The sequence below is a fragment of the Cebidichthys violaceus genome, unplaced genomic scaffold, assembly GCF_023349555.1.
Source record: "Cebidichthys violaceus isolate CVI_PGR_0920_01 unplaced genomic scaffold, fCebVio1.0.p SCAF_23, whole genome shotgun sequence".
Lineage (NCBI taxonomy): Eukaryota > Metazoa > Chordata > Actinopteri > Perciformes > Stichaeidae > Cebidichthys > Cebidichthys violaceus.
This window is the reverse complement of record NW_027176406.1, coordinates 4935087-4953251: the sequence shown is the minus strand read 5'-3', so window position 1 is coordinate 4953251 and position 18165 is coordinate 4935087. Positions and strand designations below refer to the sequence as shown.

The following is an 18165-nucleotide window of genomic DNA, read 5'->3' as shown; positions in this document are numbered from 1 at the left end:
CTGGAAGTCGTTATTCTAGGTTGTCCAAATATTTTTCATAGCGAAGGAAAGAGGGATAAACTAGCTTTCATATACGCGTCACTCCCAAATCCTAAGTCTTAAAGGGGCAGTGCACTGAACCACAGGCGACTCTTCCCAGAGGACCGTGCTGCATCCTGGCTGTTTGTGTTGTTTTACATGATGCTTTTAGTTTATTTTGAAGTGTCATTGAGCAAGGCATTGAGCTGAAGGAGCTGTGTGCTGTCCTGATACAGCATCCTAAAATTCATCATCACACATTGCATCTTCAAAAACGGATGATCTATCACGCTGACTGTAAGCTTGTGTTAAAACACGAATGAGGCTTAACTGACTTCTTAGTGACTGAATTATTTCTCTCAAATTATGATTTTTACAATACTCTTCCCAAAATAATTCATGGCAGTCACCCCTGTCCCTTTTCTTTATGTTTATTATGTCGTTTATTAACATTTCAAGAGGACTACAATGCAAATATGATCATTACAAAGTAGATTGTACACAGTTTCCAAATACAACATACAATACATTAACACAGGCTACTGTATTAATAATTAAAACGAAAAGCTAGGTTAGACTTTAAAGTCCTACAAATAAAAAAATAAAATACACCTTTTTTGTCTTTGCTGATGTAAACCTAAAATCGTACCATACCAAAGTTAAAATGTAAATATATTTACATGTACTTTTTGCCAAGCAGGACAAAGGACAATGATCTGGTTAAGTCTTCATTCTCCAGGCTGATTGATTGAGCAAGTAATATACTGTATGTCCTAAACTTACACCCCGTTGGACTGAGGAGTCATCGGGATACTTGAATCTTGATCACTGGCTTTGTCTGAGACAAAAGTATATTGTCCTTTTTTTGTCCAGCGATGGGCAAAGATGATGATGATGAGGATGAGGATGAGGACGATGACCAATAGAATCAGCAACCACCAAATGAAACCGGCTGCACGTGGTTCAGGTCTATCTGTAAGACAAACAAGAAGAGGAAAACAACATGAATTTAAAGTCACTTCTTGGTGCCATAAATTGCAGTATTTATGTATCTATGGCTTCATCGGCTACCACTTCACTGTATACATTTTCACAAGTGTTCTGCACATTGTGACTACACAGTCAATAATGATACCTTGCACCACCAGTGTGACAGTTCTTCTCATAACATCAATTTCATTCGTGGCGACGCAGTCGTAATCGCCAGCATCGGTAGACGTGGCTCCTGTGACAATAATACTTTTTTGGCGCCCCCTGGTGGTCACCGTCACATTCGCTTTAGAACCGTAGCTCCACTTGATCTCAGGGGGAGGGTTGCCATCAGCACTGCAGTCAAAAGTCACATTGTCACCCAGGATCACGTTCACCTCCTTACTGTAGCTTCCGTTGAACACGGGGGCATCTGTGGAGAGACGGGTGACAACTGAGAAGAAGAAATGGTATAATCCCAACCAACCACAGAACTGTGGGTGGAGGGTTCCCATCAAATTCACAGGACAAGCTGTCAATACTGAAATTCTGCTCCACACCAGCGTAACTGCCTGGGCACGTTTTGACCTGTGGTGTATCTACAATAAAACATCAGCATAAATGAATCAAAACTTTATACTAGTGGGGTGTGTAAAAAAATACCAGAATAAATAGATAAGAGGACAACTCACAGTGCACAACAGCCATGTATTGTGATGAGGTTACAGTAGGGCCGAGATCTGATCCATTTTGTCCCAGGTGCAGCTCAGCCTCGCATCTGAAGAGTGCTCCGTTGTGGTCTCTCTCAGGTGTGACTCTCAAGGTAGAGGACACATTTACTGGGGTCTCTGCGGTGCCATTAAACATCTCTGTGTGCACAGTTTCATTGCCGCGGTACCACGTCAGTTTGAGCTTCTTCACAGGAGCTACGTTGGTGATGTCACATTTCAGCCGGTACTCTGTGCCCTCCACCATCGGCCTCTGATCCAACGCAGAGACTGACACATTGTCTGGAGTCTCTGCAAATAAAGCAAAGGAAAATAATCAGTATGGGGGGCAAACATAATGATATCCATGAAATTGCAATCACAACTGTACATGAAATATTTTCCATTTTTACTTTGCTTTTGAAGTGGCACAGTATAGTGTACTATAAATAATAATCACTTACAGACTAAATATATTGTATGGTACTTATACTCACTATAAACAGTGATGTCTAGCATCACAGAACACTGGTAATCGTTCAATGTAATGTAGCACAAAGGTTTTGCAACCCATTCTTCCACTTTTTCAACTTTCCAGGTGGTTGCATTATCGGAAGTCGCCTTGGACCCAGAAGTAGCCTCCCAGCCCATTTGGAAAACACCTGTGACCGACGTGCTGCAGTTAACTGAGACCGGATCTCCAAATCTCACCACGATTTCAGCAGGCGTCAATACTAGGGGGCAACCTGCCATTCAAAAGTAAGCATATTCAATTAGAGCTTCATTTTGAGGCACATTAAGGGGAGAAAAACAGTTGATCAAGCAAGATAATAGTGACTCATATTCTATATCTATATGTCAATGTAAAGGAGCCTACTTGTTTGTGTTGATGGCTCAGGGGTGGTTATGGCTGCAGGGGCTCCCATTCTGTTCATTTTCATCACATGGACGTGGATTTGCTTAGTTGCGTTTCCCAGATAATTGGTAGCTGTGCAGTTGTAAATTGCGCTGGTTGCTCGAGTTATGTTGAGGTAATCGGTGCTCTTCATTAAATTCACCCCATCGAGTGACCAATGAAAGGCAGGAGCAGGGTTCCCCTCAGCTTCACAGTTCAGGGTGACATGATCACCCTCATTCACATAGACATCTTCCGTTTTGTTCTTGAGCTCAGGGGCATCTGAAGAGGCAAACAAAGGCTTTTTATTTATTCAAATATTTACATCATAGAGAACGACTTTGAGGAAAGAATCAATCTGTTTATCTGGAAACAACAAGAGTTTACTCACAGTGCACAGAAACAGTGTGTATGTTTGAATTAACAGGTTGTGATCCATGTTGCCCAAAGTCCAGCTGGGCCTCACATCTAACCTGAGCTCCGTTTTCTCCTCTGCTGAAGTTGGCTGCCAGAGTGAAGGACTCACTTACTAGTCTTTTGGTTTTGTTTGGTTGTGTGAAATAGTCTGTCCTGATGGTGTCATTGCCTCTGTACCACCTCACAGTGAGGTGTTGAACAGGAGCGACATCGATGACATCACACTGCAGCTCGTACGGTCTCCCTTCCACCGCAGCTTCATACTTTGTAGGAAACATGATGACACTGTCTGGATTCTCTACCAAAACAAAATCAAATATAGATTATTGTTTTTGCTTGTTTTTATTTTTTTTGTATTAGATACTATTAATTTGAAATTAAACTTACTGTACAGAGTGATTGTAAGTTCTTTTCTGCATTCAGTGTCATTCTGCTTTGATAATATGCACTCTACAGTTACATTCCAATCTGTCAGATTAAATGACATGGGTACACTATTTTCTACTGGAAATTCTGTGGATCCAACCCTCCAGTAGAACCTTTCATAATCATTTTCTGCACTGGAACAGTTGACAATCACTGACTCTCCATATTCTGCCAGAACCTCAGGTGGATCCAGGGTGAGCTCACGGGAGCATCCACTGTCTGCATCTGTTGATAGACAATGGGAACGCTTTGATTACACTTTAAAAGTGGACTTTGCTGCACTCTGGTGGCTAAGGAACTGTTTAAGGCTGAATTCTAGCTCACAGTACTCTGTCATCACAGATCTGTATTCATACAAACTTTACTACTTTACAATTTTGTTTTTTAAAACTGACACATTATACACGTAGGTCATGACGGAGAGATACGTTGGTTTTAATTTTAAACATAAAAAAATAAGCACGATCGTATTACATTCATGCTACAATATTATGATAAAGGTTGTAATTTAAAGCAGTGGGATAGTGAGATTCAAAAAGTAAAACTTCACAGACAGTATTTGTATTTATATAGTGTCTGAAAAACATCCATGCTGCCAGGATTATAGTTAACCTGCTGAATTGCTTGAATACTCTTTTTTTCAAAATGGATTCCACCCACCACACCCGCAAGTCAACTGTCACATTGTAGCGGAAGTTTTTACCACAAACAATATAATCCCTTAGTCGCTTCATTTCTCAAATTTTTGCTTACATTTAAAGAAGTCACTTTTTAAAAAGAATCTGTTTCACTTAATTCTTTTAAAAAGTTTAAGGCTACACACATCACATTTTCCATTTTTCTTGACTTTATATTATCCTTAACAGCAACTCATCAAAAGGACATACATTATTGTATAAAATATAATTACACTGAAAAAAGAAAATGATTAACCAACTTAAAATAATTACTTAAATTGGTTATACTCAAACTAATGGAGTTAACAAGTTAGATGAACACAATATCTTTGAGATTGAATTGAAGTATTGAGCTGAAGTATCTGTGTGTTAACAATCAAAGTAATTATTTAATTACGTTAAATAATAAGTAAGTTGGTAAACATTTTTCTTTTTTCCTTGTAACTAGTACACATTTTTCACTTTCTTTTACTCATCACCATCACTGGTAGGACATGGAGCTTTAGAACCTATAGGCAAGCGAGAAACTACCACCGTTTTTAAACTTTGTTTTATAGTCCCAGCACAGAATAAAGTGTTACATTCAAGACCCACACACAGCTCCTGCAAAGAGTCAATATCACTCACCACACAGTGAAAACATGAGCACGAGGAGGCCCAACATCCTGAGAGGCAGCATGCTGGCTATGAGCATGCGGGAGGGAGGAGGTGGATGTAGGAAGTGAGGCGTGTTTCAGGATAGTCCAGCAGATGTCCAGCTTCAGTACTTGGACAAGATGAATCCTGGACCAGACCTGGCCCCGATGGCGACGACCTGCTGCTGACAGTGACACGTGCTTAGGGTGATGAAAAGGAAGTATACAAGGGGAAATTCAACGCCCTGGTGTACAGGAAGCTGCCTGGAAAACGGAAATATGTCACTAAAACCACAGCCATTTGTAGATAACACACTCTTCCTTCTCTCTACACTTCTCTCTTTTAATCTTTTCTATTAATTCAGAACAATAACCATTCAGAAAATAATTGGGCATCATTTTATTTAAAAGTACATTGCAAATTGGAAAACATCACATTTTTGCAGGAAATTGCAAAACAGGACAGAAATGTCAACACAGAACATGTTAGTCAATGTCCAATTATTCACAGTCTACACACATCACTGACTGGCCTCTAATCAACATGTAGCGACAGTATTCATTAAAACTGGCTCAGCACTGTACAGGGATAACACTGAAACATATTCTTTCAAGCCCTCTACATCTGTCTGCATCAGTAAACATATCCATGACGCAACTGTTATGTGGGTTTGATCATCATGGAAACTCGTTTGAGAGAGTAGGACCCTCCGTGGAACTCTGCCCAGTAGACCCCATCCTGGTAGCGGCTGCGATAGTGTCCACCCCGATACCACACACCGTTCAGATTGGAGTGGGCACACATGTGGTACCACCAGCCTCCCTTTTGGTAGTGAGCGCAGTTACCTGGGGACACAACAGAACAACAGGCTTATTAACAGAAAAGATCAACAGAGAGCTAACAAACAGGACCAGGGGGAGAGCAGACCCGTGTAGCTGTCCTTGTCTCGATCCAGAGTGGTGAAGGCCTTATTGTTGTGCCATGAGAGGGAATCCCCTGCATTGCCGTGGTATTGTCCTAACCGCAGTCTGTACCAATCGCTCTCCGGTTCAAGGTGGAAGCTGTCATACTCTGCAATCACCTGCCGGCCCTGCCAGTCTTCCAGAGCCACCCGCAGCTTATATTGGGCCTGTTTTGTCAGCCAGTAGAGGTGTTCCAGTCCAAGCCAATACTCTCCGTCTAGGTTCCCAAAACCTTGCTGTAACACACCAACGCACAGGTTTAATCCGAGGAAAAGTATTAATCCTGTGTTGTTCTTTTTCCCCTGACACTAGTGCAGCAGGTCAAAGTTGTCATTTTTCCAGGGATCTATTTTAACATTAACTGGATGGATTGGAAAACAAAATTGTTCACAGCATTCATGGTCTCCAGAGGATGAATCCTAAAGACTTTAGTGATCATCTGACTATTTGGCTTTTAGGGAAATATCTCGACAACTATCGGATAGATTGCCAAAAATTTGGCAAGGACATATTCATGTCCCCCTCAGGATGAAATGTAATAACATTGGTGATCCGGACTTTACATCTAGTGCCATCAACAGGTCTAAATTTCAATTTCGTCCAATACTTTGGTTTATGACCAAAACGAATGACATTCTCATCAGCCTTAGTTGGACTTGTGTTTTGTGCTGATTATCAAATATCAGCATGCTTACACGCTAAACTAAGAACCACCTTATACTGCTCCCACGTCCGGAAGAAGTTGACCGACCCATCCTGTCTCCTTTGGATCACCGTCCACCCTCCCTGAGCCCGACTCTGATCACACCAGGCCTGCAGGAGGCGGTTGGCACTCTGTGGACGGAGCAGGTAGATCCCGCTGGTGGTCTCACCTGATTCCAGCACATGCTGGCAGTCCCGCCATGGCCCTAAGAGGGGAGAAAAGTATATGCAAACAAGTGAGGGGGAAGCAGCCATGACAAGACATGCTATATGCAGATACATGTTGTAGTATTATTATAACATTTTGAAATTCTTTACTATAAGGCAGAGGTTTTCAAAGTGGGGGGCAGGCCTCCCCTGGGGGGGCTCCAAACACTTTAAGAGGAGTCTCAGGGAATGGAAGTGAAAAAACATTACATTAAATATCAAAAAAAGATCACACAGAATAGCCTAAATGTCTGATTTGGTTAGATAGTTCAGAGATAAAGTACTCGGTGGAGGCAATTTAGGAAATCACAAGGGTGGTTAGAGGTGGTTATGGAATTCTGCTTGTGTTAGCGTCAGTAGGATCACAGATACACAGCAACGCCAGCTTATCTTTTCAGAGCCAAAGAATTTTTCCTCCAAAACATGTTGAGTGTCTCGTGTCCCAGAGATAAGAGCAACATAGAAACCTGCACTGAGAAAATGTATACATGGAGGAAAATCTCCCTACACAAATGATTAATGGTCAACCCTGACAAGCATTTGCAGTCCATGCACAGCCTTTCATCAGACCTTTTAGCAAGAGTTGAGTCACACACACACACACACACACACACACACACACACACACACACACACACACACACACACACACACACACACACACACACATACACACTCTGCTGACTTGTTGGAAAGACTGCTCAAATCCTCTAATTTGTCATTTCAAACATTCCAGTTGTGCAAGTACACAGTATCCGTGTAGTTTAAAGCTCCAACAAATGCTGTAGTTCAAGAGTGAGTCTTCATTATGAAGTCCTGTCTGTTCTGATAAGAGCTGCTGGCTGTTTTTGACATTGTTTAGGCATTCCCAGAGTGATAGAGCTCCTACCAGCAGGTCACTGACTCCTTCAGCCTCTGCTTATCGGAGCAGCTAAATAACTCAGACAGAAGATGTATGCGCTTATACACATAGGTTTAAGTCTAATCGAGCACTCCTGCTTTAAGACGTGTTTTGCATTGATGTACCTGGAGTCTTTGTGACCGGGAAACTAATGAATGGAGAGTCCGTAGGAGAGTTGGTTGAGGTGGTGGGGAGGGAAACAACAGCTTTTTCCTGCTGTGGAGGAAGAACACTTTGGTCCCTTTGAACATCATTGGCCATTTCGCTGGCGTCAGAGCTGTAATTAGGATGAGACTGGCTTTTAGGTGGTTCAGTCGTCACCTGTCCAGACCAACACAAAAACAACACTTTCAGTTCCAGTTTTAAAACCTCATATAAATTTGCAACATGCAGACCACAGTTTGTTCCCTACCAGAGAGGCCTGCGTGGAGTCCCTGCACTGGCACTGCTTCTCCAGACGAGCTATAAACTGGTTCTGGGAGCTCAACATGGAGGTGAGGGCTCCATATTTCTTCTCCAGCTCCCTGTAGTTACTGGACACCTGCAGCGCCTGACATGTCGCACCACCAACAGCAAACATTAGGATGAGTTCGATAGCGATGAGGACAAGACGTAGATGATGCGGCGCTCTGCTCACCTGTGTTGTAGCATTTAGCAGGATGCTCTCCACCCTTCGCTGCTCCGAAGCCTGGTCTTTCTTGTGAATGACTTCATGTAGCAGCTGGGCATAGAGCTGGGCAATGCGAGAATTCATGCTGTTACTCTCTTTGCGCAGGGCTCTTACCTCCACGGCAAGGGACCCCTCCTGCTCCAGCTGGCCGTGGAGCTTCTCCAGCTGCTCCTGCTGCCGTCTGAGCTCCGCCCGCAGCGCTGCCACCTCCGACTGGTTGGCAGAAGCAGACTGCGTATTCAAACACAGCGCACCTGTCAGTTTTTGTTGTGGGACAATGAAAGTGTAGGAGCAACGGCCTCCTTTCGTGTCTGAAGATCGCGATGAACCCTTCTGAGTGTCCTCGCCATGAGCCGAGTCCTTCCGTCCTCCAGCTCCTGGTATGTCCACACAGAGTGTTAAGAAAAGAGTCAGACCTATTGTCAGTGTCTTCTCCATGAATGTGTTGAACTTCTGAGGACACCCTGGTAGCGGAGGAGAGGACATGATTAGAATTACCACAGCAATAACAGCACATAAATAACAACTGACACAAAGACATGAACTTTGTATTCAAATGGAAACAGTGTGTTGTGGGTCTTGACTGTTCACCAGATGTTTCTTTGTATGCACACATTTCCCCCTGGCTGGAATTTATTAGCAGGTCAACACTAAAAGGACAACAGTCAACATCAACCAGCCAGAGTCAACACACTTCCATCTCACGGTCAACAGAGGAGTTAGCTCCACATCCAGACACAACAGCCACGGTCAACACCAAACACACCAATCCAAATAGGTAAATATCGACATCTGACACAAGAATCTCCTCCATAACTTTCTCACTGGTACCAAAACTATGCGTCTACACTTCAAAGACATTTCAACTTTTGGATGCCATAACCAGTAGATTTCGGTCTACATTAACTATATATTGACTTACCACAGCAGCTGAAAAGTGTTCAGGAAGTCTTTGTTCTGCTCCAGTGTGTAGCTGCAGCTCCCAGGATGCACAGATGAAACAAAGATTAAATAAAGGCTAGCGCATTTCTTTCAAAAATCCCATGTTCAAGGATCAGGAGTCACAAGACGCTTCTTCCAAATTAAAAGTTGTCAGTGGTCCTCCGTGAATGTTGACGTGAACCCACGTTTTGTAAGCAGCTAATCTACCTTTACTTCTCCGGAGGTTCTGTGTCAGGATCTGTGAAGAGGGAGACAACTAATTACAAACCATCCAAATGACGCCGCCTCCCAGTACCTGCTGTTTAGCTGGATGTCTCCTCCCTCGGCCATCAAGCCTCTATCCTGCCACAGACTTTATCCTATAAGGAGCTGAACTACTGTGCTATTCAAATGCAGTGATTTACGCAAGGGCTGCAACTAATGGTTGTTGTCATTGGTGGTTTTGTTCGTGGTTGATTCTATGAAATGTCATAAAATAATGACAAAGGCTAATGGGGCGTCCTCGTCTTGTTTTGTCCGACCAACAGTCCAAAAATCATCAAATAGGACAAAGAAAAGCATCATATGCTCACATTTGAAAAGCTAGAAACTATTAGTTTTGTTAAAAAACAATGATGCAATTCATTTTCTGTTGTTCAACTAATCAATTGATCGACTCATTGTTTCAGCTCTAGATTATACTTTCATCTCATCACTGAAACATCTTTGGTTTGATTCATAGTCATAGTGTCTTCCTGCATGCAGTGGCCTGTTCTCCCTAATAGTGTGAGTTTGCTCCAAGCTGTGACGGACAATCCTCTTACTTCATTTTACTAAAACTTAAACAGACAGCTGGGTTTGCTGAAAAATAGACACATTGCAAACAATAGTACATCAGCTATCGATCTATAGGAACTAATATTCTGCTGTGTCCCCTTGCCAACACATAAAACATTATTGTAAACTCTGTAAAAGTAAAAGTCCTGCATTGCGGTTTAGTTAAGTAAAAATCCAGCACAAAGTGCTTAAAGTATTTCTTTGGACCCCTTTCAGAGTTCTGTATTAGAAAGGATGTCAAAATATTATAACTGATACAGACGCAATATTTTAATGTCACAGCTGGTTGAGGTGATGCTAATTTACCTTATTTTCTATACTGCTGGTTTTAGTACCATAACAATGCATTATTTCATATATTATGATCGTATGTAGTTTATGTAAAATCTTAATTCACAAAGTAACTGTTGCTGTCAGATAACTGAAATGTGATGTGAAAAGTACAATGTGTGCCACCAAAATGTAGTAAAGTAGAAGTACAAAGTATCATAAAACGGAAAGTACATATACCTCAAAGTTGTGCTTAGGTAGTTCAAATTCTAATTTCTTCATCGAAATCCAGCAGCTTTTACTTGATCTTTAACTGAGGATCAGACAAGTTGTTTCAACTTTCATTTTCTGGAGTTGTACCACTTAGAGATAAAGAAAGGCTTGCAGCGTTTGACCTACAGAGACCGCAGCAGATGCATTAAATGTTGTTCCATTGGGTTGCACTGAAGGTCACACCCAATCTGTGATATAAAGAATCATCAAGTTTTTGGGTGGGGACAGATTGTGCAACCAGATCGCAAAAAAGAAACAACATGCACTTTTGAGCTTTGAAACGCTATCGCAAGAGTTTGGTATCTACGTGTGAAGCAGTGGTTAGACCATTCTCTGTGGCCAGCAGTGTTGCCAGTAAACACGTTTGAGATAATATCTTTGATATTGCAGCAGTTTGTCCTCCTGTAATATCTGCTACTGACAAAACTGCAGACCTGTCAAAGATCCTTCAATGATGGGGTGGAAGCATGACTCCAACAATTATATTCTTCTTTGTGGTTCCTCAGCAGCTGCTGGTGTTGCTTTGCTGCCAGCTACTTGCTGGAGTTAATTACATCCTGCAATTTCAATTGCTCCTGTTCTATAAAATAAAACAAATGTTTTAGTTTCGTGTTACAGTTGTCTTTCTGCTCTCTTGAATAAAGATACAGACAACTCTCTTTCCCTCTCATGAACTGGACAACAACAACAACAACAACAACAATAATTGAAACTGCTGCACTTTATATAGGTTAGTGTTTATCTTGTAGAATAATGTTTTGCCTTGTCATATTGCAGCCATGTATAATATAATTAATATATTGGTGCTGTTTTATGTGGACCAATGGAAGACAATACAAAAATGTATAAAAAATAACTAAAAGCATTTATATTTGGCCCAAAACTATAGGCCTCCATATATAAATGCCCGAATAAATAAATAGCCTCCACATTATTAGGCTTTTGTGTATTATTGTTTTCTTACTCTGCTTATTTATTTCTATGTCCATCTCCTCATTTATTTAGTTTGCTATTTATGTACTTCTTCTTTGTATCATATAATATTATAATAATCTTTATGCATTCAACACAGATCTGTTCAGCTTTGTTTAGAGGTGCAAGCTGGGATACAGGTAGCTCCTTAGCAATTAGCTCACACACTGTAACAAAGGTATTTATTGACCAAAAACGGGCAGGAGGTGAGACCATATCCAGCAGTCTTTCCCCCATTGTAATATTACAATGTTCACTGACTGCTATTCTTCTTCAGTGATAACACAAAGTTATCACAAAGTGTTACCTGAGGCGTTAGGACCTCCCTCGACGGTAGTTGGAGATGAAGGTGTACCGGTGTCTGAGTCCATCTAGTGGTCACAATGCAACAATGCAGGAACTGCAACATTAAAACCTTCCGTGAAATAATATATTTCAGAATAAGGTAAATACACTGAACCAATCACAAATCAACAGAATGGATCATCAAATAATAACATTATTTGTTCTCTGGTCCTGACAGTTACAATGTACAGCTCCATGATCTGGGAAGAAGACGACTGGATCTGGTAGAAATAAGGATCTGATGATCTTTGGATGGATGTGTGGATTCTCGATGGATCAATAACAATTCTAGATTAGTTCAAAAGCAATGGTTCAAATGAGTCAGTTCATATGATTCTATTTACATAGATTTTTCATATATACATATATATATATTTTTATATATATATATATATATATATATATATATATATATATATATATGAAAAATCTATATATACATGAAAAATCTATAAAAAATATATATATATATATTTTTTAAATGCACGCAATGTTTCTTAAACGAGGAATAATAAGACCATACTATTTACTAAAATGAGATTTTAACAATAATGTGCTTTTATTAAAAGAAAAAGAAGAAGAATCTGCTTTTATTTTGAAAACAATTACCAGAAGTCACATGGGTTTTGTTGGACTTGACAGCGCTTTAGGTCATGACGAGAAATGCCACTCTTTGTTAAGTAAAGTGGTGAGAAATCTTGCTCCAAAACAAGATTAATTTAATTAAATGGTCACTACCACTACATCTGCTGATATTAGTGACTGCAAGTCAAAGTAAAGGGCGTTAGTTGGCTCGCGCGACTACTTATTTCGCTAGCGTGTCAGCTAACAACAGCTGCAGTTCGGGGAGAATGTCGCTTCACGGCAAAAGAAAAGAAATCTACAAATACGAGGCACCATGGACGGTATACGCGATGAACTGGAGCGTCCGACCAGACAAACGCTTTCGGCTGGCACTTGGGAGCTTTGTGGAGGAATACAACAACAAGGTGCGTAGTGTGGTCACCATTCATCAGCTTAACGTCAGCGAGCTAATGCTAATGCTACTTGTTCTGCGCAGCACCAAGGCATACAATCACTAGTCTGTTTTGTTGTTATTCCACAGTAACACAAGAGTACATTTGTAAATAGTCTGCGGGCATGTCTGTGTGTCTGTCACAGGGCTATCCCACAGTAACACCATATATAGCTAATGCTATTTCTAACCCTCGTTGTGATGTCAACAGTAATTCATGTGGGTTTGCTCCTGGGTCCAGGTCCAGCTGGTGGGTCTGGAAGAAGAGAGCTCAGAGTTCCTCTGCAGGAACACATTTGACCACCCGTACCCCACGACCAAGATCATGTGGATCCCGGACACTAAGGGGGTGTACCCGGACCTTCTGGCCACTAGTGGGGACTACCTGCGCATTTGGAGGGTTAGGATGTTTGATCTTACAGCATAAGTCTGGTGATGTAGCTAATGTTTGTATGCTAATCAATTTCCATGAAAAGGTCAAAACCAACAATGAATTGGTCCTAGTATCGCTTGTGCAGCTAAAGCCTGATATATGTTATTCCTTTGTGCCATGGGTGAGATCAAACTGTTGCAGTACAACGTAAGAAAGAGTACAAATATTAAAAATCAATAAATGGAATTCCATAAATCCAAAATATACAGTTCCTTTGTTATGTACAGAACATGCATCAGTGAACCACCGTTACCCCTTATCTGACTGGCCATGGGCTCTACAGACATCTATGACTGCACTTCAAAAAGACGTCTGCATCTGTCAGTTCTCAATCATTCTCAACTGTAGTTTAAACACAAAGTAGTCAGTTTGTTTACTGCTTTAGCTTGGCCAGTTGGCAGCTGTGAAATGCTCACTTTGACATGAACATGGTAGTTGTTTGAAGAAGTCTCCTCACTGCCAAATTCTTTTGGATTCATCTCGCAGGTCAGCGACACAGAAACTCGTCTTGAATGTTTGCTGAACAACAACAAGAACTCAGACTTCTGTGCTCCCCTCACATCCTTTGACTGGAATGAGGTTGATCCTAATCTGCTGGGTAAGGACTCCACTATATAATAAATAGTGAGGGGGATATCAATTGGTCTTTATTGCAAGTTTAACATGTTGGTTCATCCTGCAGGTACTTCAAGCATTGACACCACCTGCACTATCTGGGGGTTGGAGACGGGCCAGGTGTTAGGACGAGTTAACCTGGTGTCTGGGCATGTGAAGACCCAGCTGATTGCTCATGACAAAGAGGTGTGTGGGTGTCTTTGCTGTAAAACGCAGCCCCATGTGTATACAGCCAAAAAAAATTAATATTTCAATCAATGTCTTCGTCTGTGCAGGTGTATGACATCGCGTTCAGCCGTGCAGGAGGGGGTAGAGATATGTTTGCCTCTGTGGGAGCCGATGGATCCGTCCGCATGTTTGACCTCCGGCACCTGGAGCACAGTACCATCATCTATGAGGACCCCCAGCACCACCCACTGCTCCGCCTTTGCTGGAACAAGCAGGACCCCAACTACTTGGCCACAATGGCCATGGACGGCATGGAGGTCAGTTTGCTGTAGAGTCTCTCAGCCTGTCGGTAGACATGTTTTCTGCTTTGAAATTGAAACATTGGTAAGCCAAAGAAGCTTTTTTTTTTTTTTTTTAATTCATTCAGAAAGGATTGTGTTGTTATTTCTGACTGAGAAGAACCCTTTCTACAACCATAAGCATAAACACAGGATCTATTTGTTCGTTGACACTTAACCAATGTTTCACGTTACTATTTTATGTGATAGGTCGTCATCCTGGATGTACGTGTGCCTTGCACTCCGGTGGCTCGGCTAAACAACCATCGCGCTTGTGTCAACGGCATCGCCTGGGCCCCCCACTCGTCGTGTCACATCTGCACTGCAGGTGAAGGCCCCTACAGATTGTGGGATATACTAGGGGGGAAAAACAGATGCTAGCAAAGATGCATCTTTCATCAATGCCTTAAAGCTTAACTTTATCTGTAATCGGCGGCATTTTCCTGCTTTCTCAGTCTGAAATAGCTCTGTTAATGTCTTCTAATGTCTGTCTTATTTCCTTAGCCGACGACCACCAGGCTCTGATTTGGGACATCCAGCAGATGCCACGAGCCATTGAGGATCCCATCCTGGCCTACACTGCGGAGGGGGAGATCAACAATGTGCAGTGGGCATCCACGCAGCCGGACTGGATCGCCATCTGCTACAACAACTGCTTGGAGATCCTGCGTGTCTAAAGCCACGAACACTTGTACGAAGAAGAGAAGCTCCTTCTTGGTTCAGATCTGGACTTGATTTTTAGCCTTCGTCCCACTGCTTTCAAGACGAGGATGAGGTCACGAGTGAACTTTCTGACCGTGTTTGGAGTATCGCACACCTACCCCACAATGACCCGGTTTACATTTTGTCTTTACTGCGTTGTTCTTCTATTAAAAGTATTAAGCTCTTATTTATTTTTGCTCACAAGGTAGTGTTCAGAAGCTTTGAAATCTGAGCAGCTGTCTATGAAAATCAGATTTTTATACTTGTTGGTGTCATTTCAGCCAGCTGTGAGATTATCATGAAGGGTTTAGATGGCACGTGCTTCATCTTTTCGAGTTGTAAAGGTTGATGCAAACTGCTGGAGGTGGCAGAAGATGACCTCTCTAGGAATATGTGGGAGCCTTCTCATGTAAGATTTTTCAAACGGGTGTTTGTCCTGTAGACTCCCACCGAATGATCGAGGCTCAAACTTGTGACCGATGAAACTTTTCTAAATTGTCAGATGACCTGAGAGGGATTTGTATCGTCTGTCATCATATGGTGTGTGTTTTAGTTTGGCTGGTGACGCTGTGAGGCAGCCATGTACAGCAACACTCAGAACCTACCAGTGCAATGTCGTTCAGCCCTTTGAACTCCCTTCTTATTCTCTTCTTTATTTGTAGAAGATTGTGCTTTGAAAGCTGCATTTTCTTTTGTGTTTAAAGTTGTGAAAATGGGAGCAGCGTGAAACAACTTCCTGACCGAGTCTGCCTCTCTTTTTGTTGTTTCCAATAATTAAAGGGTCACGTCCTTGTAGCATGCCATTACAAGGCAAAAATGTACATACATATAAATATATCAACTAGAGATGTTGGTAAGACAAGTGTTCATGTTGTAGCTTTTTCATAAAGTTTATTAATGAATTTGCTCTAATAAATTGTATTCCTCCATGTCCTAGGAAGAAACTTGACATATTGCTTTGTTTTGTGAAGTTGCAATTAGTTTACAGAAGCTAGTTCTTATTTATTAATAAGTATTACAATATTATTCCTCTTGTACACCATGAGATCAAATAATGTGTATAATAAGGGGGCACCCAGAGTTGAACTGGGGACCTCTTGATCTGCAGTCAAATGCTCTACCACTGAGCTATACCCCCACAGTACTGTTACACAGGTGATTGTTTTGAAACTCCTCTCACCTGTGTTTGCATAGTGAGTACCATGGTGATGCCTGCATGTGCCCTCTATAGGCAGGATGGCAAATGATTTCTAAAAACAAAATGTTTGCAAATGACAAATCGTTATGTAATATTTCCCAGGTTTGACTGGTTGTGTGTGTCCCTTTAACTTCATCCCCAAGTTTCTGCTATAATACAAAGGGTGATCTTTTTCAAATTAATACCTCATTTCCAGTGGTGAAAGAAATACTCGGATTCTTTACTTAAGTAAAAAATACTGCCAAAACAATGTAAAAGAACTCCATTACAAGTAAAAGTCCTGCATTTAAATCCTAAGTGAAAGTGCATAAGTATGATCAACAAAATGTACTCAAAATATCGAAAGTAAAAGATCTCATTTTGTTTATTTGGCCCTTGTGTTGGACATATTGTCATATATTACATTGTGAGATAGTAAATACTGATGCATCAATAGGTGAGCAGGATTTTACTGTACTGTTCTGTGTTCAATTCATGATTATTATTTTTTTTTTAAATATTGGATGATTTTACCTCTTATGGCCTCATACAGTTTTTTGAGATGAAATCTATTTTTGGTTAACTGCGAACAACTCACAGACATCCAAAATAGTTGGGAACTACTGGTTCATTTGTTAACAATTAATTTTATTTCATAAAATGATATTGTTTTAGTGTAGAATCTTAATCTGAAGTAATTACTGTCAAACGTAGTGGACTAAAAAGTACAATTTCTCCATCTAAATTGTAGTAATATGAAATACTATAAAATGGATTTACTCAAGCAAAGGACAAGTACATTAAATAGTTTGTGTGTAGTAATTACTCACGTAGTTATCATCCACTATTGCTAATTTCAAGGTTTGATCCCTCCCCTCTACTGTCTATATCGATAAATGACTTTCAGTCAAACTAATTAAAATATGCGAACGAGACCAATTCACTTAAAAAACACAAAGAGGTAACCGACTGTTTATGGAGCAGTGGTGGGTTTGCAACAACTTTGGGTTGAGCGTAATCAAAACAGTGTTCAAGGTGGAGTCAGCCATTCTGGAGAAAAATTGTTGATGAACTCAACACCCAAACAAATTGGTGGGACAATTCAGAATCCACAGGTCCATCTATGATTGTAAGCTGCCCTGATCCCCAGGCACCAAAGCTTCTCATTTAACCCTAAAACTTCTATTTTGGACTCATCTGTCCACAGAACATTCTTCTAATAGTCTTCTGGGTTCATCCACAAGGCTTTCAGCAACTGAAGATGGGCAGCGATGTTGTTCTTGGAGAGTTGTGGCTTTCTCCTCACTATCCCGTCATGCACACCGTTACTGTTCAGCGTTCGATGGTGGACTTGTGAACATTGAAACTAGCCAACGTGATAGAGGCCTGTAGATCGGTAGATCGCACACTTGGGGTTCTTTGGGACCTCCTGGAGTATTTTGTGCCTTACTCTTGGATTTTTGTTTCACATAACAATGGTGTTGAATTTCCTCCATTTGTACACAATTTGCCTGACTGGATTGGTGAAGGCCAAACTCTTGAGAGATGGTTTTGTAACCTTTTCCAGCTTGGTCACCAACAACAACTTTGTGTACTCGCTCCTCTGAACTCCCCTCTGATTGAGGCATGGAACACTTTCCTTCTGGACCCGAGAGCCCCCACCGGTGGGGGCTCACGCAAAATGCCAAACAAGTGCACTCATCAGTAAGAATGTAATTATGTTGCATACCTGCTTAAACTGCAGAGCCTGGGCTACAAAGTCATGCCAGCTGTTTGTACACACTCCAAACACAACTCAGACAAAACTATATACAATATCAAATATTAAAATCTGCATAGCACCCCCTAGGCAGACCCACTCGCCACATTTATGCCTCTAACGCTGTGCTCTGTAGCTCAATGCTAACACACG

At 41.3% G+C, this 18165-nt stretch overlaps 3 protein-coding genes, 1 long non-coding RNA gene and 1 other non-coding gene across 7 annotated transcripts; 2 read left to right on the top strand and 3 right to left on the bottom strand.

The window, feature by feature from the left end:
* Positions 1-433: 433 nt before the first annotated feature.
* si:ch73-208g10.1 (intercellular adhesion molecule 5) lies at positions 434-4956 on the bottom strand. Its single transcript, XM_068719055.1, has 8 exons — positions 4737-4956; positions 3394-3657; positions 2981-3304; positions 2572-2871; positions 2192-2440; positions 1680-2006; positions 1154-1420; positions 434-991 (listed from the first exon to the last, which is right to left on the bottom strand). Exons 1-8 carry the CDS (start codon positions 4801-4803, stop codon positions 798-800), a joined length of 1992 nt encoding a protein of 663 aa, XP_068575156.1. The 5' UTR covers positions 4804-4956; the 3' UTR covers positions 434-797.
* Positions 4957-5129: 173 nt separating this feature from the next.
* Positions 5130-11824, bottom strand: angptl6 (angiopoietin-like 6). 3 transcript variants are annotated; one of them, XM_068718559.1, is made up of 8 exons: positions 11768-11824; positions 9110-9367; positions 8155-8651; positions 7930-8067; positions 7643-7838; positions 6422-6615; positions 5673-5943; positions 5130-5590 (listed from the first exon to the last, which is right to left on the bottom strand). In XM_068718559.1, exons 3-8 carry the CDS (start codon positions 8623-8625, stop codon positions 5406-5408), a joined length of 1455 nt encoding a protein of 484 aa, XP_068574660.1. In that variant the 5' UTR covers positions 8626-8651; positions 9110-9367; positions 11768-11824; the 3' UTR covers positions 5130-5405. The 3 variants fall into 3 exon arrangements, with proteins under 3 accessions (XP_068574660.1, XP_068574662.1, XP_068574661.1); XM_068718561.1 differs by lacking the exon at positions 11768-11824 and adding an exon at positions 10923-10987; XM_068718560.1 differs by lacking the exon at positions 11768-11824 and adding an exon at positions 10456-10522.
* On the top strand, positions 8484-9437 carry LOC137878300 (uncharacterized). Its single transcript, XR_011103602.1, has 3 exons — positions 8484-8567; positions 8828-8965; positions 9353-9437. It is a non-coding gene; the product is annotated as an uncharacterized lncRNA (long non-coding RNA).
* Positions 11825-12434: 610 nt separating the features above from the next.
* On the top strand, positions 12435-16025 carry dcaf7 (ddb1 and cul4 associated factor 7). Its single transcript, XM_068718248.1, has 7 exons — positions 12435-12794; positions 13062-13220; positions 13740-13851; positions 13936-14054; positions 14144-14353; positions 14585-14702; positions 14879-16025. Exons 1-7 carry the CDS (start codon positions 12657-12659, stop codon positions 15049-15051), a joined length of 1029 nt encoding a protein of 342 aa, XP_068574349.1. The 5' UTR covers positions 12435-12656; the 3' UTR covers positions 15052-16025.
* Positions 16026-16142: 117 nt separating this feature from the next.
* On the bottom strand, positions 16143-16214 carry trnac-gca (transfer RNA cysteine (anticodon GCA)). The gene has a single exon. It is a non-coding gene; the product is annotated as a tRNA-Cys (tRNA).
* Between the last annotated feature and the right edge of the window lie 1951 nt (positions 16215-18165).

Coding starts and splice junctions, on each gene's coding strand:
- angptl6 (XM_068718559.1), bottom strand. CDS start 8,625: ATGGAGAAGACACTGACAATAGGTCTGACTCTTTTCTTAACACTCTGT. Junction 6,616..7,642: donor CCCGGTCACAAAGACTCCAG/GTACATCAATGC, acceptor CTCCCCTCTTAG/GGCCATGGCGGGACTGCCAG. Junction 5,591..5,672: donor AGACAAGGACAGCTACACGG/GTCTGCTCTCCC, acceptor TTGTGTCCCCAG/GTAACTGCGCTCACTACCAA.
- si:ch73-208g10.1 (XM_068719055.1), bottom strand. CDS start 4,803: ATGCTCATAGCCAGCATGCTGCCTCTCAGGATGTTGGGCCTCCTCGTG. Junction 3,305..3,393: donor ACTTACAATCACTCTGTACA/GTAAGTTTAATT, acceptor TTGTTTTGGTAG/AGAATCCAGACAGTGTCATC. Junction 2,441..2,571: donor TGAGCCATCAACACAAACAA/GTAGGCTCCTTT, acceptor TTTGAATGGCAG/GTTGCCCCCTAGTATTGACG.
- dcaf7 (XM_068718248.1), top strand. CDS start 12,657: ATGTCGCTTCACGGCAAAAGAAAAGAAATCTACAAATACGAGGCACCA. Junction 14,055..14,143: donor TGATTGCTCATGACAAAGAG/GTGTGTGGGTGT, acceptor TCGTCTGTGCAG/GTGTATGACATCGCGTTCAG. Junction 14,354..14,584: donor TGGCCATGGACGGCATGGAG/GTCAGTTTGCTG, acceptor TTTATGTGATAG/GTCGTCATCCTGGATGTACG.